The 26,220-nt window shown below is 37.1% G+C and overlaps 1 protein-coding gene across 8 annotated transcripts in view; it reads right to left on the reverse strand.

The window, feature by feature from the left end:
* Positions 1 to 579: 579 nt before the first annotated feature.
* Positions 580 to 26,220, reverse strand: part of xpnpep2 (X-prolyl aminopeptidase (aminopeptidase P) 2, membrane-bound) — a 42,951-nt gene continuing 17,310 nt past the window's right edge. For 5 of the 8 annotated variants that reach the window (XM_079631487.1, XM_079631486.1, XM_079631485.1 and 2 more), the window contains 22 exons: positions 11,574 to 11,697; positions 11,032 to 11,200; positions 10,451 to 10,518; positions 9,788 to 9,898; positions 9,254 to 9,317; positions 9,032 to 9,136; positions 8,747 to 8,833; positions 7,750 to 7,893; positions 6,991 to 7,092; positions 6,800 to 6,881; positions 6,523 to 6,724; positions 5,622 to 5,711; positions 4,826 to 4,935; positions 3,836 to 3,913; positions 3,636 to 3,707; positions 3,337 to 3,397; positions 3,178 to 3,247; positions 2,940 to 3,044; positions 2,328 to 2,387; positions 2,173 to 2,249; positions 1,978 to 2,067; positions 580 to 1,411 (listed from right to left, as the gene is read on the reverse strand). In XM_079631487.1, coding sequence (XP_079487613.1) covers positions 1,223 to 1,411; positions 1,978 to 2,067; positions 2,173 to 2,249; positions 2,328 to 2,387; positions 2,940 to 3,044; positions 3,178 to 3,247; positions 3,337 to 3,397; positions 3,636 to 3,707; positions 3,836 to 3,913; positions 4,826 to 4,935; positions 5,622 to 5,711; positions 6,523 to 6,724; positions 6,800 to 6,881; positions 6,991 to 7,092; positions 7,750 to 7,893; positions 8,747 to 8,833; positions 9,032 to 9,136; positions 9,254 to 9,317; positions 9,788 to 9,898; positions 10,451 to 10,518; positions 11,032 to 11,200; positions 11,574 to 11,579 — 2,142 coding nt within the window. In that variant the 5' untranslated portion in view covers positions 11,580 to 11,697 and the 3' untranslated portion in view covers positions 580 to 1,222. The remainder of the gene's footprint in view (positions 1,412 to 1,977; positions 2,068 to 2,172; positions 2,250 to 2,327; positions 2,388 to 2,939; positions 3,045 to 3,177; positions 3,248 to 3,336; positions 3,398 to 3,635; positions 3,708 to 3,835; positions 3,914 to 4,825; positions 4,936 to 5,621; positions 5,712 to 6,522; positions 6,725 to 6,799; positions 6,882 to 6,990; positions 7,093 to 7,749; positions 7,894 to 8,746; positions 8,834 to 9,031; positions 9,137 to 9,253; positions 9,318 to 9,787; positions 9,899 to 10,450; positions 10,519 to 11,031; positions 11,201 to 11,573; positions 11,698 to 26,220) is intronic. The other 3 variants (XM_079631489.1, XM_079631490.1, XM_079631488.1) reach the window with 2 other exon arrangements.

Below are 26,220 nucleotides of genomic sequence, written 5' to 3' on the forward strand. Positions count from 1 at the left end.
CATATGAAAGCGCTATATAAATGCCTCATTCTGTTGATAGAACATGTTTTCGTTCATCAAAAGACAATTTTGTTTTGATATTAAAAATGTACTTCTCCCAGAGAACTATATGTTTTGAACAATGTGTTTTCTATTTTTTGGTGTATTGTTTACTGACTGCTTGATAGTGTATATCATTTTGATCACTTTGTTTAATGATTTGAGAGCAGTGTTTGATTTTAAACACAGATAAAACTGTTTTGAGGCGGGTTTTTTTTTCCATTTTGCAAGAGGAGTCAGAGGTTTTGTAAGTAGTGCTTGAAGATGAGGTTTTGTGTTTAATGTTTTCAGAAAATGGAGCAAGGTTTCAGAAATTGTGTTTTGGCAATTGAGAAAAACTAACAAATTAACTCTGACGTTTCAAAAAGAGTGGATCTATTTATGAAATTTAGAATAATTTTTGTGGTAGAAGTAGGTGTCATTTGGAGTGGAAGGTGTTGTTGGTGTCTGCATACCATTTCCACTCAGTGGAGTGGACATTATTTGATTCCTACAATTATGACTGTTAAGTATGAAAACATAAAACACATAGAAATCAAATGTAGCGGAGATACTATAGTAATCATATTTTAATAAACTATAAATCAACAATGATTGTCTTAACATATATTCTGCATACATTTACCAGCAATTTATTCATTTTTAAATCAAATATTTGTAAATTAAAAGGTACAATATGTAGGATTTTTACCGTAACGCGGATATGACACCATTGACTGGCGACTCCCTCACCCCTGCTCACACGCCCCGTTCCCTCGCGGTTGTAAATTTTCTCACGATTTACAAAAAGTTGGAAACATTTGGAATATTCCAAGTAATCAACTAAACAAAAAATATAACATTGGCCTAGTGGTTTTTGGATATTTTACTGCAAAAATCCTACATATTATACCTTTAAATATGTGCAAAAACTTTGTCATAAAATACATTATACAATATTAACACTAGTTTATATTAACATAGACCAAGCCTTAACAAGGTCTGGTAAATCCATTGAAAAGGGCTTAAAATAACCAGATCAAAGACAAGAAATAGGAAAGAGAGAGAACACTGTATATAAAAGACAACTTATTTTAAGTAACCTATTCAACATTGGAGCTTTTCAGTTTGTGCCTGAAAGTGGGTTTGTTGTACCAGCACACAGTAGGAGCAGAGGCAGTACTGAATGCTGTGGAGTACGTATTTACAGCACAACAGAAGCCAGCACTGTTACTAACAGTGTGACTGAGGAGATGACAGATGAAGCTCCAGCTGTAAGGAAAGGTGTCGTGTGCTTCATCATCCAGTCATACTCCTCCTTCAGCCCCTGCCTCTGTAGCTCGGGACCCACCACGCTCCGGATGGTCTCATAGTACGAGTTCAGCCAGTGCAGCTACAAGACAACAACAAAGAAAGAGAAATAATCTGCACTGCCAGACATACTTGAAATCAACAACTGATTTTTGTTTATGAAAGTAAAAAATAGGTCTTTTTCATTTTCAGCGAACCCACAACCCCCCTCCCAAGATGTATTTCTAGTGAAGAGCATCTGTGGGCACTTTTTCAAAGGAAACCAACACTAGAAAAAATTTTAAACACACAAAGCTGTTGTTTTTAACTGGTTCACTACCCAACGCACACATCCCAACAGTAACTAAATTGATTATGGTGTGAAAGTAAACTAAATTTATATAAAAATAGGGTTACACTTTATTTTAAGGTGATACAATTACATTGTATTTACTCAAATAAGTACTGAGTAATACTAATTAACTGTACTAAAGAGTTAGGCTAAGGTGAGGTTTAGGGTTAGATAGGTTTAGGCATAATTTACTGTTGTTGTTATTATTATTATAGTAGTAGTATTATAGTAAGAACATGTATTAACGTCACCTTAAAATAAAGTGTTACCAAAAATAGTATATACAGAAAGATTAATACTGGTATTATTTCAAATACCTGCTCAGGACTTAGAAGAGATGTGTTTATCAATTTTCTGTCATAAGGCACCAATGAGACCGTTTCAAATGTCAGGTAATTGCTGCTATGCTATAAGGGAAAAACAGAGAAAAAAATGCACGTATTATTATTATTTTGTTAGGCTATAGCTGCACTGGATTTACATAGTCCTGGACTCCAATTAGTTGGATGTACCTTTGTAGTAGCTGGAACAGTGACAGCAATGTCTTCTATCCGTATACCAAAGTCATTCTCCTTGTAATAACCAGGTTCTAAAGGAGAGTTTGTCAGTTTAAAACTTTAAGTATCAAACAAAGGCCATCATAATGAGCTGCTTAATGATTCCTCACCAATTGATGTAAACATCCCCTCTTGAAAAGGAATATTATTGGACTGAAAACCCACAGGCCCTATCAGAGCGAAAACAAAGACATTATGAAGAGATATATCACATAGCAGAGATATAACAATATGAAAGCATATATGATTAATTTATAAGCTCACCAAGGCTGCATTAATTTGATCAAATGCTGAATTTTCAGCATAATTACTTCAGTTTTCAGTGTCACATGATCCTTCAGAAATCATTATAATATGCTGATTTGATGCTTAAGAAACATTTCTTACTATCAATGTACAAAACTGTTAATATTTTTGTGGAAACCGTGATAAAAATGGTTTCAGGACTCAAGAGAATATAAATATGTCAGTTTAGCAAAGAACACAATTTATTTAAAATAGAAACCTTTTGTATCATTACAAATGTCTTTACTGGCACTTTTGATCAATTTAATGCATCACTGATAAATAAAAGTATTAATTAATTTATAAAATAAATAAAAAACATACTGACCCAAAACTTTTAAACAGTAGTGCATTTTATTTTTGTTATCAACACAAATGCATCTATATAACAAGAATACTGAGTCAAATATATAAACATGTCAGAGAATCAGACTTACATTCATGGACTCCAAAGTAGTTCCCCACACCATGACCAGTGCCATGACCATAATTTAAACCAACTTCCCACAATGCTCTGCGTCCCAGCATCTCCATGTTTACGCCTATGGTGGGAATAAAAACACATGAATGGAAAACATGACATGTTTTGTGGTGGTCACTGTGAGATGTCTGCTGTGGATAGTTCGCCCTCTTGTGGAAGTATCATGACATAGTTGCTTAAAGGGAGATCCTCACCTCTAGTTCCAGCAGGAAAGATGGTTCTTGATATCTCAATATTTCCCATGAGCACCCTTGTGTAGGCCTCCTATCAGAGTAAAACAAGGAGAACGCCGTTTTATTTTTTAGTAGCCTAAATATAAGCATCATAGTATCTCCTTTATGGCTGTTCAGTACCTTTTGAAAGTCAGTGGGATTACCCCAGTGCACAGTACGCGTTATATCAGTGGTACCATCACTGTAACAGAGAATGAGACAGCTGGTTTACTGCTTGTTTTGTTGGTTTAACTTAAAATAAAAAAAATTGAGTTGGTACAGAGAAAGAGATCCAACTAAAATTTTTAGTTTCAATGAACTCAACATTTTAAGGAAACCAGTTTACTCACTATTTAAGTTAAGCTCACAGTGAGATTAGTTATGTATCGGGGTTTTTGTACACGAACAGAACTATGTACTAATATTACTATGAAACTCACAGGTACTGTCCCCCAGAGTCAACAAGATACATCTCATCCACTGTCAGCTTCCTTGCAGCTTCAGTAGATGGACTGTGATACATGAGAATAGTGCAATTATTATAGGTAAATACATTGAATATAATTAAACCGTGAAGAAAGGAAATTACGGGAAAGTTAAACATCATCAGAGGGCAGGAAAAGGAAGACATATGTATTACCTGTAGTGAGCAAGAGCAGCATTAGGCCCACTTGCAGAAATGGTCTCAAAACTCGGCCCTCTGCTGTTCTTTTGCTTGCTGACAAAACACAATGAAGGGTTAGTGTTTCTCAGGGAAAAGGAAGTAAATGTGTTGTAATACACCACACAGTGATTTACACAAGAATGACATCTTCTAAATGAGTATCCTTGATGTAGAGTGCTACAGTCTGTTTCTGTAAGTAAATATTCATTTTGTTTTCTCCATAAACTAATATTCAGCCATAATGTATAAATATTTCAAGAAATAAGCCCCAAAAGCATTTTAAATATAAATAACATTTAACTGTCAAATTTAGTGAGAATTACACTACCCATGTGTATATCATAATATAAATGAATAAATAAAATGGCATTTAATTGCAAAATTCACTGTGAAGAACTATGCTATAACCATGTGTATATGTAGATGTATAAATATTTTGCAAAAAAACACAAAAAAAAAACACAAAAAAAAAACACATTGTTCGGTCACACTTTAGATTAGGGTCCAATTCTCACTATTAACTAACTGTTAACTACGACTTTTGCCTCAATAAACTCCTAATTACTGCTTACTAATAGTTAGTAAGGTAGTTGTTTAGTTTAGGTATTGGGTAGGGTTAAGGGATGTAGAATATACAGAATAAGGCATTAATATATGCTTTATAAGTACTAATAAACAGCCAATATCCTAGTAATATGCATGCTAATAAACAACCAGTTAATAGTGAGAATTGGAGCCTAAACTAAAGTGTTACCCATTGTTTTGTACTTATAATGAATGACATTCATGACTGCAAGTAGTTTTGTCCATAATTTTAACTTTTTAACTCTTTTCTCAGATTTTTTAAACAACTTGAGGGCGAGTATTATGACATTATTTCATTTTTAGGTGAACTGTCCCTTTAATACCATTTGTTTTATGTGTGAGTGGTATCAGCGATGAGGGTTTAGCTCTGCTGTTCTGTACCTGCGACACTGATCAACAAAGTGTGCTGCTGTGAGCTCGGTCTCTGTGCCTTCTGGAACTTTCTTTTCGAGCCACAACAGAAGCTGCATGACTGCGACTGCGTCCCTAACCTGTGGGAAGCCAGAGAGGATGTTCACCCATCGTGGCTGAATGCAGTCAACTGAGGTCTGGCTCTAGGCCATAAAACACCAGAACAACAATGTTTGACCATGCATGTTATCAGATGCAGTTGTTTTAGATTGAAAACTCATTCTGCAAAATATGTCAATAGAATAAAAAAAGATCCCAATATGTTTGATGGGGGTTCTACGATAAGGAGAGATAACACATTGATTGAGTTGAATCAAGCTGCAGTGAATGGAGCCTGTCTGGCCTCCTAATGTGGCTTTATGCTGTGATAAAGTGCCCCTCAATCTAGAAATTATGATAATACAACACAGGTATCAGTAAACAGTGTCCATCAGGCTGATGGTCATTTGGGGAGAAGACTGTGTGTAAGGTTCCATTTGTTAACATTAGTTAACTACATTAGTTAACATAAACTAACAATTAAAATACTTCTAAAGCATTTGTTATACTTAGTTAAAGTTTATACATTATTAAAATCAAAAGTTGTATCTATTAATATAATTTAATGGAACTGAGCCAACATTAACTAACAATGAACAGTTGTATTTTTTAACTAACACTAATAAAGGTTAATACATGTATCTAACAATGAGCAATCGATTGGTTAATGTTAGTAAATGCATGAACTAATGGGACCTTATTGTAAAGTGTTACCGTATCCTCTTACATGAGCCTCTTTGAGAATACGCTGCTCTGTCACATCTTTCACTGCTTTTGTGGTCAGTACCGGAGAGTAGGAGCTGGTCAGTAGTTTGTCCTTAAAGAGATAAGAGATAAGTTAATCTGTGGTAAAATATTGTCTTCACCTGTACTGTGTGTGGGACACAAGCTGCATTATGAAATCATAGTTTCAGTCCATCCGTCCATCCATACATCCACAGTATTCCTTATGCATTATGAAATCAGTTTTTGTCCATCCATCCATCCCTCCAACAGCAACATGTCCTATATCTACCACACTATTCTGCATGTTTAATTGACTAATAATGTCTAGGATTGTATTTTTTGAGATCTACAATTTTCCTTGCACATCAGGAAGGAGTCACATTAGGAGAAGCAAATATTTTAAACAGTGTTGGTTGCATCTGATGTAACGGTCGGTCACAATACATATATATTATATATATACACACATATATTTACATATCTGTTGATAAAATATATTTTTTTCAATCTGACTTGCAAGGGCAAAATAAAGTGGCTGAAACTGTCCACCGTATCAAAAATAGAAACAGCTCCACTGGTTATAGCAATCTAATTGTCACACATGCCTGGCGTAGATGCATAACTAAACTTTTTCGATAGATGCAAGCACATAGGTTACATATTTACATTTATGTTTTAGGCTTTTAAAAGCCATATGGGAAAAATATACCAGACTACTGTTTAAAACGTCTTGAACAGAAGTGCAGGATAACATGTGCAAACCAAATGCAGAAAGTGAAAACCGATTATTAGTGCTAAACTTTAAAGGCTGTGTATGGAACCATCTCAGCCATATTCAGACTGCAGATAGTTTGAGCATCCAAGCACATACCAGTAGTCTATAAATTGGATCTAGGTCTTACCTCAGGAGTGATGAGCTCATACAGGGCTTGGTTGGTGTACTTTGTACCCACCCACACCCTCACGTTGGGTTTTTGTAGATAGTTCTCCAGGTTAATGCGCACAGAGCTGTACTCAAGCAGCTGCACACAATAGCCCTGGTAGCACGAATCATTCAGGTACAGCTTCAACTCTTCTGATATTCGTTCAATGTGCACAAAGAGCCTGGCAAAGGAGGTTAGTTAGAAACTGCACACTAACCAAATTATAGTGCTGTTAATAAGAAACAGAGGAACTTGCCATATCTCATCCATTGTCAGCAGAGTGTAAGAATAGAAGAATGGATTAAAAGGGATGTCGTTGCCTCGTAGATTAAACAGCCCTGAAAATAGAGACGCAAACTTAAATGGTTTGGCCTGACAAGAGTTTTACAGAACGATTCAGAGAAAATCTCCTGCATTTGGCATTGTGTTGTGCATTGGGCTGCTCACATGCGGTCTCATCCAAAGCTGAAAGCAGCACAGCGGTGGGCTTGTATGGATTGTCACTTATTTGGGCTCGTATATGATCTACTTTCATTGGCCAGGTCCTCTCTGAACAAAAGAACAAACACAACACATGCACGATGCCATCTTCAACTACATCAAAACCTTAATAAAACAGTGCACACAAAAAAAGATTGAAGGAATCACGAATCGTTATGAAAATTAATCATTATTTTGAGTCAAATCTTTCCAATGTTTTACTGTATCCACTTTAAAAATAATTGAATGATACTGGGTTTAAATAATTAATTACGTTCTTACAGAGACCCTAAAAGATGATCTTCCTGTTGGGACTAAATCATTCAGTATGTTTCTCACGCAAAGCTATCATATAAATTCAGAAGACTTGGAATAAAACTCAATTTAGAATACTTTTTAGAAGCTTGAAAGCCTCTTTTATGAGCAAGAGCGACAAACACAGAATTTCTCCTTTTGTGTCCCACAGAAAAAAAAGTCATGCATGTTTTGATCAACATGAAGTCATTTTTAGATAAACTATTCCTTTAATCAAGCCTCATTGACTTTCTCTTCGCACCGGATGAGCTAGAATATCTCCTCTGTCTACTGTCACTGCCGTAAGTTACATCACTGGTCATTAAAGATTAAATAAGAGCTTTATTGCTCTGTTTGTCATGATCTTATGGTCCTCTGCGCTGTTCGCGTGGTACTTATCAGTCAAGTGATGCTGATAAGACATGCACACACCAATGACACTGTCAGGTAAGCGCATGGGGTTGTCAGGAGGCAGAGGAGGTCGATCTGTCCATATTTGATCCACCAGGTTATCAGGAATAGACTTCAGGATCCGGCCCGCTGGAGCCAGGTTGGTGTTGTAGACGCCAAACGTGTCTGCGGTAACAAAGAACAGGGACTGAATTTGATGAGCATTTTTGTTACTACATTTTTTACTTATCACACATACTTATCATCATTTTAAGATATTTTATATATACACTACCATTTTATGCTTACAAAGGCTGCATTTATTTAATCAAAAATACAGTAAAAACAGTAATATTGTATATTATAACTGTTTTCTACTTCACTATATTTTAAAATGCGTCACATGGTTCTTCAGAAATCGTTCTAATAAGCTGATTTTTTTGTTTTAGTTTTATTTAGTTTTCCCTGTGTATAAGTTTCCTTGCTGTATCAGTGACAGTGTTGTGGTTCTGTTTAGTTTGTTTCTTCATTGGACTTTCATCGTTATCAGTTCAGTTAATTCTCCTGTGTCTAGTTAATTTTCTGTTCCACCTGTGCTTCTGTAATTAGTGTTCATCAGTGTCTGTATTTAGTTCCCTCAGGTCTGTTTGTCCTTGTCCGTTCGCGTCTATGGTTAGTCATAGTCAGAGTCTCGTCGAGTTTGGTGTTTGTAACCCTTCTGCCTGTATTTGCCTATCCAAGTGATTAGTAAAACGTATGTATTGGAGTCACTGGCCTCATTGTCTTCTTCAACCGACACCTCACTGTGACAATTGTTTGTCAGTTATTTCTTGTATTCCTGTTTTTCGTGGTATCTAGTTTTGTATTGTTATTAAAATACCTGCTCTTAGAACTTCCTCTCTGCCTGGCTTTCTTGCTCTCCTTGTTACATTATTTCCACACATTAAACCAGAATATGAACAGAAAACATTACACAATTTAACATTAGTTTATCTTATCTTAAGAAGATCTAGTATTAAATGTAGCCATGTTTGCTCACCTACAGAGAAGAGGAATGGGTCAAAGCCCACCCGATCTCCCTCAGGGATCTCTAGGATTAGCCAGTTGGTGATGCTGTGAATGGAGCCTGTGATCCAGAAGAGTTAGACCAGGAAAGTGTTAAACACTCAGATCAGTTAATACATCAGAGGAAAAACATCGCAGTAATTAATATCCTAAAATGAGTCAATACATAGGATATTCATTGTAATATGTGCTAGAAAAGCCATTTAACTTCTTAGACAAGTTTAAAATATTAATTTCACTCTCTTAATTTGCTCCTCACCATCTCGCTCTAGCTCCCAGTTACAGTCCATTTGTCTCTCTGCTTGAATCCAGTAGCGGCTATCGGTCCACAAAACAGCCTTGTTTTGAGTAATTACTGCTGTGCCTAGGAATTAGAAACAGACTCTTGTAAGTTATAATAGAATACAGGAGTGGGACATTTGTTAAGGTCCAAAGCATTAGTGATACAGCAATATTATGATGGGTTGGCTGAGAAACACACCTGCAGAACCAGTGAAGCCAGACATCCAGGCCATCCTCGCATCTCTGGAGGCGATGTACTCACTCTGCCAATAAAATCAGTCAGTTACTGTCACAGAGTTAATGTCTGAGAATGAAGAAAATTGAAAGAGGAGCTGAGGTTTAGAAGGAGGGTCAAACATTTATCAGGGCTTAGACCAAAAATGGATAAAGAAGTGACAAAAAGAGCCCCATATATTTAAAATGTGGTGTCAATTTTTTTTTTTGTTGATATATTTCATATTATTCTATTCTGTAGACATAAGACCTGTAGCTTTCTCATAGTGTTGAATGTATAGCTCATATGAATGTATAGTTATTATAAATAATATAGTTTTTGATTTAAAAATAAATTGCATTTCATTATAAATGTTAAAATATTAGAATTTATTTTGACATTGGCTTTTATTTGACATCCGAGCATATAATGTTTTTTTAAATGGTTAGGGGGAAAGAAAAAATTAAATTGACCCTTAATATGAAAGTTAAATTCTGACACTGGTTAGCGGTTTAGTACCAGATGAGCATCTGTGTCAGGGATGATGTAGGCAGAGATGTTCAAACTGATCATGGACTCTCTCAAGTCACGAAGCCTCAGAGTTGTGTTTACAGCTGTTGGTGGCAAATACTGGAACAAAAGGAATGAATCATTTAAATATATTGCATCAAAATGATTTACTGTATCCATCAAAGATATTTGTTTTCCTCAAGAATGCTAAATACCACAAATTGAATGCATTTACTCAGACAATGCATAAGAAAAAAAAAAGTTCACAGTAAACACACACACACGCACGCACACACACTTTGTGGGGACTATCCATACACGTAATGGGTTTTCTACTGTACAGTATATTATGTGCCCTATCCCAAAACCTCATCACTGCATTTTTACATTTAATTTTTTAAAAATAATTATGTATGATTTATAAGCTGGTTTCCTCATGGGGACCTCAATTTAGACGCACGCACACAGAGAGAGAGAGATCAGATTTGGGGTGTGCATGACCTAAAAAAAAGCTCTTATCAAAGGAGAAGATCTCCTCTCCGAGATGCCAGATCATTTTCTCTTCCCACTTCTCTCTGAGCAAAAGAGGAGTCCTAGCAGTGGGCTGAATCTGTTGTGTGGATATTCAGTGGAAAACACGGACAGAGTGAGGATATATGTGGAATAGAGTACCGGAGGAATTGCTGAACAGTTCCTCTCGCTGCCTGGCCTTTCTTCGGCCCGCACCGCATGCCCGCCTCCTGTGATGACATACAAGAATAAACACATGCAGCACGACAGAGTAAAATCACTGTAAGCTCATGTGCTGATCAAAGGGCAGCAACGCTGGTTAAACTTATACCTTTATAACTCAAGATGACAATGTTTTCACGTGTCAATATGATTGAAACAGTAAAAGCACATGCAGCATTATCTCACTAACTCCCATAAAACAATATAAATAAATATAGAAAACACCATATAAATCAACATTCTCTGAGGAAAGAACATTTAACGCACAGTCCCTTACATAATCATATGTAAACAGATTTGTTTTGTGGTTAGAATGAGCAAACAAATGACATTTTACAGCAGAATTCCTTTTAAGGCTAATGACATGCAAATGTATTCCCATAAATAAACCAACACACATGACACAACAACAGATGGTAATGAAAGCCTTACTCATACAGCGCACGATTGTCACATTCTTGCATAGTTACACCACACCATCAAAACAAAGTCGCCATCACGTACACACATTTTTTTTTTACCTCCAAGAACCACAAGACACACAGCCAGTATCCAGCCCGAGGAGCTCATTTTAGACCATCTGCTCCAAGCAAGTCCACACACAGAGTGTGACAGCGGGGCACGAGTGTTTCGGTCTTGTGAGTCCATGCACGTGTGTGTACACAAAGGGTGTGTATGCCCCATCTGAAACTACATGCATTATCTTGAGAGCCGTCCTAACCAGAGCCATGTGCAATAGCTAAGGGGGAGGAACTTTGGCTGCGACTCTAATCTTTACTACAGTAATAAAAGCATGGTGTCTCTTCTCTATATGCCCTTCTATAATGTGCAGTGCATTTACCCATGCATGGCAAAGCAATCGCAAGTCACATATAAATTATAGCCAATGTCTCCTGAAACATTCTGTAGTCTAGCCACTTCACATGCTCTCCTCTGCAATCTCACTGTAAGCCAACAACATCACTCTGACTTTCATTGCCAGGATGTTTTGCAAGAAAGGTTTTTGTGTCCACTTAAAGGGATAAGTCACCCAAACATGAAAGTGATGTCACCATTTACTCACCCTCATGTTGTTCAATGTATTTTTCCTTCAGTGGAACATAAAAGCAGAAGGTTGGCTGGATGTTCAGACTGCACTCTTCTATACAATTAAAGTGAATGGGGATGATGTTGAGCTCCGAAATGACCTAAAAGGACAATAAAAGTATAGTCCATACAATTCAAGTATTACAAAACTTATGAATACATATGACAGCCTTTTTAATGAACAGTTTCAAATTTAATTATACACTTAAATGTCCCATTCTGCAGTGGATTTAAAATCTCATTTGCACTTTATTCAAACTTATGAGATGCTAGAACAGTGGAAATGAGAACACTCAAATGAGAGTTAGTAGACATGTAAGTGCAACTGTATGTGTTAAAGAGACCATCAAAATAAAGTCAAACCAACACTGTTAAAAAAAAATATTTTCATGATTTGTTATCACGACTTTTTATCTTTTGTCAAATCAACTTCGATAACTAATGTGTGAAGATAACATACTATTTTGAGTTTCTGTTTATTAAACCATTCTTCTTCATTGTATTAAATCAAAATTTCACAACAAAGGAATCACATGACTTCAGACAGTTTGGATAACATCCATCCATCTTTTCCTTTCAATGTACGGAAAAGAGCAGTGTGATAATTCTGCCAAGCATCTCCTGTTGTGTTTACCAGAACATTCTACAGATTTAGAATGACATCATTTGAATTTTGAGTTTACTACCCCTTTAAATGTCATTCCTGAGTTCACTGTGTGCTTTGTGAAGCATTTTTATCGAAAACATTACTTTTTGATTTCACACCTTTTCCAATAGTAAAAAAATAACTTTCTTTTTATATCTAATAAACAATAAACTCAGATAAATCAAATAATACTGCATGTCACTTGATTGTTTCATGAAGACAATTGTCTAGACCGATATAATGACTGTGCCACAGTCAGATCGAGCGAACAGCTGAGATGCATGTCTGGCCGTTCCTCTGCCACTAAACTCATTACTGCATAGCAACAGTGTCATTTGCAGGATAGGAGGAGATTTACCTCCTTACAGAGATGTTCTATTCTTATGAACAGATTTGTAATGCAAAATGTCTACATTTATGTGTCCAGAGTTCCTCCACATGACGCCAAGGTCAACATGATATCAAAATCGACCCTACTATTGAAGTAAACATTGCTGTGTTATTTCAAATGATAAATCTCTATACTTTAAATAATTTGTTTGAGTTCATAATCTTTTATCAAAGAATAAAAACAACATAAATATAAAAAATATTTTCTTTTCCATCACACATCAATATCAGCATCAAATGTTATGACAAACAATAAAACCCAGCAAAAGGCAGTTACTAATTAACACACACAATCAGAGCCGATAAGAGAAAACCACAGACTCCACGTTTCAGAGCTCCATTATCAGGGCCGTCTTGTGAGTAAATTTACACAAGATTAAAAAGACAGACACTATTTCGTTACACAATATTTACCCAGAACTATTTCTTCATCTAATGTATGTGAAACAAATGAACCAGCAGGGGGCAGGGTTGCACCATTAGTTTTTTTTTGCTGGCTCTAGCGGTTCCAACTATGTTGAAAATATTATACTGCATAAATGTCATTTTATTTGCAATTGTATTGAACCCTAAAACATAGATAACTTGACACATGAATACTCAAAATAGCCTATTTTAAAAACGACATTCTTGTTTTCTGTTGTGATGCAACTGGAAATATGAATTACAGTGATATGAAAAGGCTACTGATCAAATTAATCCAAGCTGTAAAAGATTAGAGAAAATAAAATAAAATAAAAAAGCAAATAGAACGCTTTTAACTAGAAGCTAAGGCCATGAATTACAGGCCTACACTCTTCTCATGCTTCTCAGTACTTTTAAAATACATTTTTGTTGATTTTATTGGCCTGGTTAATACTTTGCTTTTGATGCTTTTTTTCATAAACACAAACATGTGATTGCACATACTTTATGCAATATTTTATTCAATTGCACCCTTATTTACAAGCTCGTAACCCGTCAGACTCCTGTAAGTATGCAGATTTTTGCGTGCTCAAATGCCAGCAAACCTCCCCTGGAACCAGCGGCTGTCTTCATTATTTGCTCAAATGAGCACAGTGCTCAAAGTTATAGATAGATATTAATAAATGGTAGCCCTGGCAACCGTTCCCTGGTAATGTGGAGCAGCACGGGGAGCCACAAGCAATACCTCCACTGACACAGAGCAGCAGAGCTCAGACGGCCTCGCACTCATATCCATAGATCACTGATCTCAGTTCAGTCCTGAGAGCAGCTCACTGCAGTCACTGCATTTCCCACTGGATGCACTGTAATCTGACACTCAGGTAACACAGCACAGTCATATGACATGTGTGTCAGGTCCCACACATGTAAGTCTATTACAACTAAAGAATATATCCTGTTATATAGTAGATTGGTAGATAATGGATTGTTGAGTTATGCTACTTTTGATCAGACATACAATTTCTGCCTGGTGGATAATAAAATAAGCACAAAAATACCATAGACTGACATCGAAGAAGAGACCGGAGTCATATCTAAGGTCAAGAATATGATACAATGAAAGAATATGAAACAAAACAAAACACAAAGCTAACCAGCAAAGCAAAACAAAACAAAGCTAAAATAAAATAAAAAATAAATACGACAAAGCAAACAAAGCAATACACAAAAACCAACATAAAACAAAACACAATAAAGCTAAGCACCAAAGCTAAACGAAGCAAAACAAAAGGAACAAAAAACAAAGCTAAGCAGCAAAGATACGCAAAGCAAAACATAAAAAAAGAAAAAAAAGAAAAGAAAAGAAAAAAAGAAAGAAAAACAAAAAACAATAAAGCCAAGCAGCAAAGCGAATCAAAACAAAGAAACAAAAAACAAAGCTAAGCAGCAAAGCAGATCAGAACAAAGAAACGAAACAAAACAAAACAACAAAGCAAAGATAAGATAAGTAAAGCAACAAAAACTAAACAAATTTTTTTTTTTTTTAAATCAGGCTGGTCTGTTGGCTGGTTTTAGACATTTTTTGGACTAGAAGATCACTTCGCTGCAAAGCTAAACCAACTAAATCAGCTAAGACCAGTGAACCAACTTAGGCTGGTGGTTTAAACTTCAAAAAGCTTTGTTTTTAAACCAGTTAGAGATCTGAAGGTGCACTCTTTTGACTTGGTTCAGTAAGAAACCACCTAGCAACAGCTCATGTCACCCCTCCTAGCGACCATTAGAATACCACATTTCCATCAGAAAGTGTAAATATCTCTTGACGCTGTACTGCTCTTCACATCGGTTCCCATGATGCTGACCAGTTCCCTCAGCTGCTCACAGTAAGGATGCACTCTCGCTCAGTCAATCATTATCTATGACTACAGTAGTTACTGTCAAATGCCCGGAGGTGCTGGTACGTAAATCATAGACATCAACACTAGTAGTGGAGATCAAGGACACACAGCATGTGTTTGCCACTTGAAATATGTTATGCCGTGTCAAACGAGAAGGAGAGAAAGAGAGAAAGAGTAAAGGAATGAGCCTACAGAAACAATGAGAAGTGTGCAGAGGAAATCCTTCAAGAGTAGCACACGTGATGCCTCAGAAGGTTGTGAGCTGGGTCACGTATCGAGTCTGCACCTCAACTTCAGTCCGCGGGGCCGAGGAAGCAGAACCCATTGCACTACAGAGCCCCTTCTGTCAACACAGACAATTTTAGGTCCCAGAGTCACAGACTGCGAATACAGCGATTTCCCTTTAGATTAGATCGATTACTCTGTTTTTGGCATGGACAAGCAGAAATTTCTCTTTCTAAATGCTAATTGCTGCAAACTTTGCTAAGTGTGCCAGATTAAAAGCAGGTGGAAGTTTTGTGAAAGCTTGGAGCATGTTTGAAGTTAGCTTTTAACATCCAATGCCAAACATTGTGAGGAAATAGTTTGTCACTGCAAACGAAATGCTTTCTGAATGTTTTTGTATAATACCATGTAGCATGCCGTATACAGTTTTCAAAGCTACAAAAGGAAGTAATGACAGTTGAAATCATCATACATGGGCTGCAATACACCAGATTGTGCTGAAAGAAGACATGATCGCGAAGCCAACACACATGGAATGGATCACGCAGCCGGATCCATGTCATCGGCAGTGTGCGATCGAACCATATGGAGTGATCTCATTGACACGTCAAGCTAATTATACACACTAAGCTATGCTTGCTGACATATTAGAATTCAATTGAGCAAATCACATTTATTCTGTCATGAGATCTGTCCATTAATCGAACTGATATTCCTGGGAGTTCAATGGGCGAATAAACAAGATAACCTCAGATAGATTGTGATACTTTGAAGTGGATGTGTCGGGGTGGGGCGGGAATGGAGAAGGTTCCAGCGGGCCATGGGAGCTGTCAGATGCCAGTCGGAGTGACTGATGATTGGGGCTGGTGTTGGATCCCGATGCTGGTCCCTGATCTGTGTAATCAGAACCTGAGAAACGGCGGGATTAGACGGGTCAGACAGGGTCAGGGGAGATGGATGCTGAACTTCCCTCTCGCCTGTGCTTAGACACTCAGAGGCGGAGGAGTTTTACATAATCAGCGGGTGGTCTCCGGGGTGCAGAGCTGTACACACACACACACACGCACACGCACACACACACACACACACACACACACACACACACACACACACACACACACACACACACACACACACACACACCATGCTGCTCGCACCAGAGGAAGAGACCCCACTGTGCGTCTACTCCTCAGAATTAATGAAGGTATGTGGAAGTGCTCTAGTTTTGAATAACAGAGAGCGCTGAGCTCAGTGCTCCTCAAAAGAAAGAAAATATGGAGTGTATATTCTGTTTAAACAAATGTAGGCACTGTCTATGAATTGGGTATACAGTAGGGCCTAAATCAAGTAAAACAAAAACAAGTAATTGACGTGGGAAATAATAACCTATATGGAAAATGTCTATTTTTTTTTTATCTCAGGAGGTCAAAATAAATATTGTACCAGTCTTTTTTTTTTCTTGTCTTCTGCAAATTTTATTTTCTGAGATATGCAATTTTCACAACCCTGTTACCAAAACATGCCTACAAGAACAAGAACACTTTTTGCTGTTTTTACAATTGGGAGAAAATTATGCATAACAGAGTTTGTTGTTGGTCGTTAAAATGAAGTTTTAAAGTTTTAAATGAAATTAAAACCCTGTTAACTGCATAGATCAAAATTATGACATTGTTTGATTTTTGTTGTTGTTGAATACAGTAGAGAAACTCACTCTAAGGTGAGACAGGAAACCCTATTTCAAAGGTGGACACAGACATTTCTGTTTCATAGGATCAGTTTATGAAACATTGTACAAAACTGCTAACACTTCCAATATTAAAAAAAGTTGCTGCCATACATTTTTAAGTGCAATCAACTTGGAATGTTTAACTAATTTCAACAAATTGTTTTGAACTGACTTAAAAAAAGTTGAATCTTGCATAACTTAAAAAAAGCTGAAAATATTTTTTTTATGAGTTAAAGCAATGTAAAAACATATGTTGTCATAACTTATTGATCATATAATTCGTTTTTCTGTATAATGCGTTACCAACATAAGGGGTAACACCAAAGTGTTGGTGGAATGTGTCAACTTCAACTATCTTAAATTATTTCAGGTTTGCTGGTTATTTTTATTTACTTTGTAGTGGAAGTGCAATTTATTCTCTTCCTGCAATTGGTCCATCACATTAAATCACAGATGCCCTAATAAAACTTCTCTTCCTTCACTCCCTTATAAATATTTATGTGTGAGAGAGAGGGGGTGAGGGGTGCTGAAAACAAAGTCCAGCCGAGGGTCTTTTGCAGAGGGAGAGGTGAAAGTGAAGTTTCTATTTAAGTCTATGGTGTTAAATATTTATGGGTCAAGAGTTGCATTTGGTGATACCAGAAAGCACAATGGCAAAGAATATCCTTCCAGAATCACAGGACAACCCCATTAGCCCTCTGTTCCTCACATACAGAAAGAGACTAAAACAAGTGTGTCAAGAAAACAAAGAACCACACAACCTTTGTTATGCTGAAACTCAGATTTCCCCTCAGAAGGCCCTCACGATATATAGAGAGAATGAGAAGCAGCTGGACAATCATGTCATTACAGTGTTATTTGAAAGCGGGACAAGAGAGAAAAAAAGCAGATACTTGTCTGTTCATCAATGACCAGAAATAGCTGGTTGACCACAGAATGAGAAAATTCTCCTCTCTTTACTGCAGTCATATATTCAGTCTGGTATGAGAGTCATCCGACGTCTCCTTCCCACAGTCCTAAATGGGCATAGTTCAAGTCAACAAACGTGCCTCTCGATGGCCGTTTCAAAATCTAGTGAACCGCCTACCTAGACTATCTGAATGTTGCCCATCTCTCCCCTGTTTTGGCCTGAACTAGATGCTCGGGCCACATGAAAAGTGAGTGTCTTTATGTCTCCGGCACCCAGAGTGACACATTCCGATGCTCTGAGAGAAGAATGGGCGGTGACCTGTCACAGGGTCTGAGTGTTTACCAGGAGGAAACGACACTCATTATGTTTATGAATGCGGTCAGTGTGGTTACCAGGACATGAGGTGCATCACTGAATATTAACCTACACTGAGGCTAAATGAAACTTTTAAGACATGCACAGATAAACACTTTCAAGAACATTTATTATGCCCTTTAACCACAAGAGGAACAAGGTCAAGCAGAAGCTCTATTTACAAGACTGTTAATGGCTGCAACCTGCTGTGCATTAAGCCAAGGCAGCCCCTCAAATTACTACATATACATACTACTGTTCCAAAGTTTGGGCTCAGAATGATTTTGTGTCTTTTTTTAGAAGGATTTAAAAAGAAGTAAAGTGTCAGGGTTCTGTCACTTCGGCCTGGTTTATTAACACTTGAAAGCTTGCCCACAGTGATTGGACAGACTTAGGTAAATATTCATACTTTTTATTATCATAATATTGTTAAATAGAAATATTGGCTCCTTATTTAGAAATATAATGTAATTGTATACACTTACAACTAGGGGGCGGTGTATAGGAGCCATATATTTATTTGTTTATGGTGTTTATTTATTCTAATTTATTATATTTAACTTTCCTTAAAATGTATTTCTTTATTTTTTATTTTATTAAACAATTATTTATGTTGATTTGAGTTTGTGCTCCCTCTGTAGGTAAAATGGCCATTGACCGTGATCGCACACTCTTGGACTTTGTTTTTTAAGTTTATGTCGCCAGTTTTGCATTTATTTTTGTTGGAAATACATTTCAAGAGAAGCTTTAACATTGACGAAAGCCAGTGTTGATTGATCATGAGTCAAGTGGAAGTGGAGTCAACATAAAAGCTCCCAACTGTCTTGTGGTACCTCTCGTTGGTTTCATACAAATTTCATAAAAAGAGAACATTTGTTTTCGATATAAACTTCTAATAGTAGACACTTCAAGCTTTTAAAAGACATCTCTCAAATCCGTGTGGCAAGTATTCGCTGAGTTTCAGTTCATTTTTGAAATGCGTTTCAGACAGAAGTTCACAGAGACTGAAACGGCAGAAAGCGCACCCTGTTTGTTTTCTTTATCTTACATAATGATAAAGTGGAAAAAATCCACCAAAACGTGCCGGTGCGTTCCTCGACCCCAAAGGGGTTAATAAAGATCTGTTATAAACTCACAGCTGTACTGCGTTTGTGTTCTGTCTGCAATATCTGACAAAGACTTAAGACTGTTACTTAAAATTTTAAATAAATGCTGTTCTTTTGAACATTCTATTAATCAAAGAATTCTGAAAAAAATTCTCACAATCTACTTAGCCAGTGCAGGATGCATTTAATGTCCTCAAGCTCTGCATTAATCAACATATTCGCCCATGCATAGAAAGAAAATAGACAAACATTTTTTTATATTACAGTGCTACCAGTATTTTTGTAAACTGTTGATTAAGGAGTAAATATCTTAATATAATTAATATACTATTTTAATATACTTCAAACACACTAAAACTTGTGTGTGTGAAGTTTTAGCACAAAATACAGATATTTTTATATAGCATGTTAAAGTTTTCACTTTTTGAGGGTTTGCAAAAACGCACCGTTTTGTGCCTGGCTCTTTAAATGCAAATGAGCTGCTGCAAAGGGCGGGGTTTCAAGAGCTTGTGTGTGTTAGCAGCTGCGATTACCTCACGCAGACACACTAAAATGACAGAAACTGTTCTGCCTTTATTTTTAAAACGAAGTCAGACAAAGATGGAGAGACTCGAGAAGAAGTGACAACATGTAGAATGCAACAGGACGTCTCTGAATGGTTAGTTGATGAATTTATGTTGCTGATGTGGAGTTAACTATCTTCAATTAGGATATTCTGTCATGGTAATCTATAAATCGCTCGTATAGGAACATACATTTTAGGGTTGCTGATGTCACTCAACCAAATCATACTCAACCACCCCTTTAAAGAGGTCATTTGAGAAAACGTTTGCTGTGATTTGATCAAAAGTGGTGTTTGAGCTGAAAATGCTGAGAAGCACTGAGCAAGTGGGCTAATCCACATCCCTGACTACACACGCTCCATAACCAAACAGACTGATATGAAGACACTCACCACATCTAACAGATGGCATTATTGGCCAGAGACCTGTGTGACCTTGTTCAAACCACGCTGCATATGAGAGCTCCTCCAGACATGGGGGTCACGAGGTCACTAGTGATAAGATGGGAGGAAAGACTAATCTAAATGATACTCAGACTGTACGCAGCAGACAAAGAACGGACATGCCATCACTTTGAGAGGCACAACAGCAGTGATTTTGGCATCCAAACACAATTGTTCAATGCTTAACATTCTTGCTTGCACTTATTAGTTCACACTTATGTCTGACAGTTAAATTAAACATTCATTCGAAGGCATTGTATTATAAGGTTAAGGTCAGTTGCAAAAATAAATAAATCCCTTCAGCACTTTCAAGTGGCATTAATTCCTCGACACTGAATCGGTGGAAAATCGCAGCCTCTTTTAGTTACACAGAGTCAAAATGAAGCAAGATGTAACTCTAAAATATGATAAAGGCAAAATCCAAGGCATTTTCCAAACAATGCACCGCACACCAGACTCCATCAGACTTCCCGGAGTCGATATTCTGAGCCTTTTAATGACGTCCGGCAGTCAGACCGGAGCGATTAAGTCAGGTGAGTGCCCGTGCGCCACAGGAAGATATCGACTCGGGGGACTGAAGGAAAACATCCAAACAAACAAGCAAGCGAGCAAGTTGGTAAACAGGAAAATACAGGGAGGAAGGGAGGTATGGAGTGCATGCTGGTTTCAGGGACAGGGCCGCACTCCAACCGCTACTGTCCTCGCTTCCTATCGGCCGGCTCAAGCTTCCCCTCTTTTTGGCATCCTGTCTCTTGGCTCATTTGTGTATGTTTGTCTCTGTTTGTTAAATGATAATGTAATTAATTGCCTCCTAATTTGCCATTGGACATTTTCCACTTTCCAATCACAGAGGATGTTGCTATACTCTCAGCTGGGGAATTCTGCAATGCTTCATGGTGACCATAATCAAACAAATACACACACTTTTTTATACTCTACTCTACAAACTGTATACTCTATTACCTAACCCTACCCCTAAACGTAATAGTCACAAAAAACGTTCTGTATTTTTACATAAAAATAAGCTTAGTATGATTTTGCCCCACAAGTGTTAATGGGGACCAAAAAATGTCCCCACAAGGACAAGGATTTTTAGATATTGCCATCTTTGTGGGAAAAATATCCCCCCATAACGTAGAGTTGACCTGAACCACACACACACGGCTGGACCGTATAGAGGTTCACAGCTGGCCAAATGGACCCTATACAGCTTGATTAAGGCAGGATATTTTAAAATTCCTCCTCCTTTCCCTAAAGCCTAATCTTGGATAAGTGACTGCATATTCAAGGGACTAAGCATGTTAGCATGACTAACAAGAAGGTGTACCTTTGATTCTCAATTAACTGGGTTTTACTGACATACAACACACCATGTGAGGAAGTTTTCACAGTGAAATATTTCTCTTATAGAAATAATTAAAATCAATAGTCTGCATTGAACCCAGCACAGCGACAGCACAGAGTCTGATCCATGTATTCAGAGAACAATAATTAGCTTGAAGAGGGATTTGCTTGCAGCCTAACCCGACCTTTGTAAGCTTCGTGAATAATGGCCTGAGACTTCTACTAACAGACGGCACATGCAGAAAAAAATCCACTGCTGAAAGACAAAATTATTTCCCCCCCCCTCTCTAAATTCCATTGAGGGACTTTTGAGACTGTCCCAGCGGGCCACAGACTGGACATAATAGAGGTAAAAGACCCCAGGACGGCCAGTGAAGATGTGACTGTGAGACTGGCTGATTTCCCATTATCAGTGAACTTCACAGTACCAGATGAAAATTAATTTTACTCATACTACTGGGAAAAGTAGAAATATCTCTGTACATTGACATGACTGATTATTTTAATAAGCTCAGAGACTTAAAAATACTTTGGTAACACTTCACAATTCTTTATGTTAGCATTCGTTAATGCAATAGCTATCATGAAATAAAAAGAATGAATGTAAATACCTTTAGAGAATGTTAATCTTGGGTAATGTTACTTGAAAACTTAATGTATACAACTGTTTAAAGGTTTGGGGTTGGTATTTCTCTTATTTGTATGTTTTTAAAAGTACTCTTACTTTTATTTTACCTACGTTTCTCTAACTCTAACTTGTTTAGATTATTTTCTACGGTGATCAACATACAGTACACTACCACTGTAAAAAATTCTAACCTCCCCAACTTAAAATGTTCGAGTGACTGGTCACATCTAAATTTTTTAATTGGCCCAAGTGAAATTCTGCAAATTGATCAAATTAAATTAGCAGAATTTCACGTGGGCCAATTGCAAAATTTAGATGTGACCAATCACTCGAACAATTTGAGTTGGGGAGGATAGAATATTTTTACAGTACATTCAAAGTTTTTTTCTATTTTAATATACTTTAAAATGTCATTTATTCCTGTGATGGAAAAGCTGAATTTTCAGCATTATTACTCCAGTCTTCCGTGTCACATGATCCTTCAGAAATCATTCTTATTTGCTTATCAATGTTGAAGACGGTTGTCTGTTTAAAATAACAGCATTTATTAGAAATATAAATCTTTTAAACAGTTTTGTTAAAATACAATTTTAACATGTTACATTGTATAAATTAACTTTAATGTATCACTTACATAAAAGATTAAAATGAATCTTTAATAAATGCTTTACTTTTTATTGTAAAGTGCAACCAACATTTTTGTAAAAAAAAAAAAATGGTTTTCATAAAAAAAAGAGAATACAATGTCCCTGATTTGTCATGTACAACTGGTGATCCATCAACTGAAGTTGAAATAATGTTGCAGCTTTTATATTGGGTGGTACATCAATATCAAAACACATCCACTGCACTCATTTTGTTGGAAAATTGAGGCCTGCGAGGCAATATCATACTGACAGACAGCGACACATTGATTTTTGCTCTCCACTGGGACAGAGCGAATGAGAGTAAGAAAGAAACAAACAGAAAACACAGAGAGAATTCAACAGATAGAAGGACATGAAGGCAGAAGGATCGACCTGACATCCTGTCAAACCCTGAGTGTGCATCCCGGTTGACCCGGAGAAAGAAGAAGCACAGCCACGGGCACGCACACACACACACACACACTTCAAACACACGACCAGACTGCTCGTTCTGACCCCTCTAACACTTTCTTTCCATTCGTCTGGTGACAAACTCTATTTTTAGGCCATTATATTCCTGGCACTCGTACACTTCACCTATCAGTTTTCACTTGTTCATTTAACATTTAAAGACATTAAAAGTACACTCCCTTCCTCTAGCCTTCAATTCAACAATCTGATAAGCAAACGCGCATATGCAATGTCGATTTCAGATTAAAATCCTCAAAAACACATTTGAAGCACGTAGTAAAAGGTCATTGGCAGATTGGTAAACACATTCCGTGTGCGGCGTGTTTACTTTTAGGTTTTGTGGCCTTGAGGGCTCCTCAGAACTTGCTAGGTTAAAGTAAACTGTGGTGCAAATGGGCCGTTGCGAGATGGCTGTGGTTCTCCAACTGTGTTTCTTGGAGAGGCTGAAGCATGCTGATTAAAGTTGATTGAACCCCTACAGCTCACAGACAGATGCTCATGCTGCATCCATCACATCATGTTTAAATCAGAACAAGTATGTTTATTAGTTTGCATGAGGCCGAGGTATACGTTCTGACCTGCTCTATCATCCTGAGAACATTGTGGTTACTCAGAGGGGAGCAGTTTGACAAATGGTCAAAGCAGATGACCAGTCAACATAAGTGTCCCTCTGATGCCTGACCTCCTTTCTCTGCTAGATGATTCATTATGTCAACCTGCAGTCTCTTAAAGACAAGCAAAACAAGAGAAAAGCAAAGCTAAACAAAGCAGAGCTCTAATAAGTCATGGGGATCGTTGGGTGCCGTGTGAATGAAAAAGGAAAAGGAAAGCTCCGACATGGGAATATAGACACCCGCTGAGGGAGCTGAAGCCATCACAGAGAATTTCCTGATTGTACATCTAACCTTTCAGCACCTCCTCCTGTGGCCTGCACACATAACCAGGGTTGCCAAGTCTGTGTGAAAAAGCCCAATGATCAACACAACCAAAGCAAGACGCAGCTCGAATCCTATAAAGCTTTTCAGATAATTTATTATGTAGGCCTACTGCATATTATATTCAGCAGGGCTTGATATTAACACCTGCCAAATGAGGGTGGATTTCAGCCGTGGTGTTTAACGCAGTCATACTAGCCACTTTGGCGGATTGAATTTTATATATAATATATACAGTTTTCAATTGTATTCATTTAAAAGGGCATCTGAAATAAGTGCAATGTCGTGTCAAAAATATAGACTTTTCAATACATATCGGTACTGAAACTACTCTCCGGTAGCGAGATACACAAACCCGCCTCATTTCATTTGATCGGGATGAATATTGTTGCTGTTACAGGGCTTGAACTTCTGTGTGGGATTGTGCGTATTGCGCATAATTTGATCATTTCCGCAGATTTTGTGATTTTGCGCACACATAAAGCCAACTCTCAGTACTAAATTGAGTTATTTTTATCGCTGCTTATTGTGCTTAAACAGTCAAAAACACACAAAATAATGTCAAAATGCCAGTCTTTGAAAACACAGTGAGTTATGTTTTAAGTAAACATAAACAGAAAGATAATGCATGTGTAACTGTATAATGGATCCGTGTGTCAGGTCTTAAAGTGACAGCAGCCTATATTAAACAGAGATAATATTAAACATATCTATATGGTAGTTTTATGGTATCGATGTCAAAATTGTGGGCAGTGAAAATGCTAAGTGGCTAGTAACTTTGGAAAACCACTAGCCAAAGTGGCTGGTGAGCAAAAAAGTTGTATGCAATATGAGATATATAGAGCAGGTTTTAAACAAATGCATTCTTTACTTTAGCTCTGCTTAAATTCTGACGGACAGTTTCTATGTAAATGGAGTGTATTGTATATTTTCACTACAGAATTTCACTACAGCATGAAAAATGCACAAGAATAACTGTGAGTCCATAATGACTATACAGCAATTAAGGTACAGAATAAAAGCATAAGAATGACATCAGTGAAATGAAGCACAACTGGGCATCATTAATGGACACAGTCCTTCATCATATGCACAGGCTATGAAAAGCACAGCACAATTAAACTTATAATATCAAATTAATTGCTAGTCTTCTATAAGCCATCCAAATCATTAAAATAACAGTGGTATCCACAAGTCTAAGACCATATTAAAAATCTAGACTGCAATTTAAACCTGAAATTAATGTTAATTTTTCAATTTTAATTCATATTGCTATTATATTCTAACTTACTTTATAATGAAAGATTTTTATCAATATAAAATAATTATAACTATTGTTTAAAATCTGAGCTGCCTAATAACAGAAATAAGCCCTGAAACAAAACAAATGAGGGAAAATGACCTTAAACGTTCCCCTTGATCTTTTGGCTAAAGCTTCAAGGTATAATGGCTGGGAGAGATGTCTGGTGCTTAGATTAGCAAAGACATTCTTTAACTTACACTGACACACTGACACAAGTGGTTTACAAAGATTGTATATCATGGACAACCATGAGTGCTCAGAATACGCATGTTTTAGGCTAAAAAAAAGTCAACCCTTAAGTTCCTCAGCCGTGCACTGACTCTAACTGCAATGACTCTGCATTGTTTATGACATGAAAATCCTGCAGCTGGACTTATGAAGGATAATGGAGCCCTCTATCAAAAAGATGAGTTTGGGACTGTCACTGAATTTCATCTCTTTCTCATGGGAGCCACATTCTGCCTCTTTCTCATAATCACGTCAGATTCAAAGCACAAATTATGAACAGAGAAAAAAGTACTTAATAAAATGCCGAACGTTAACACAGGAATCATGAGAAGAAAAATGTGTTCTTCTGCTCTTAAAACATAAAAGTGAGGTAACAGTTCATAAAACACCCCAAGCCTAAACAGAAAGTCCCACAAGAAGAACACA

Source organism: Phoxinus phoxinus (genome assembly GCF_949152265.1).
Source record: "Phoxinus phoxinus genome assembly, chromosome: 12".
In the NCBI taxonomy this organism is placed as follows: Eukaryota; Metazoa; Chordata; class Actinopteri; order Cypriniformes; family Leuciscidae; genus Phoxinus; species Phoxinus phoxinus.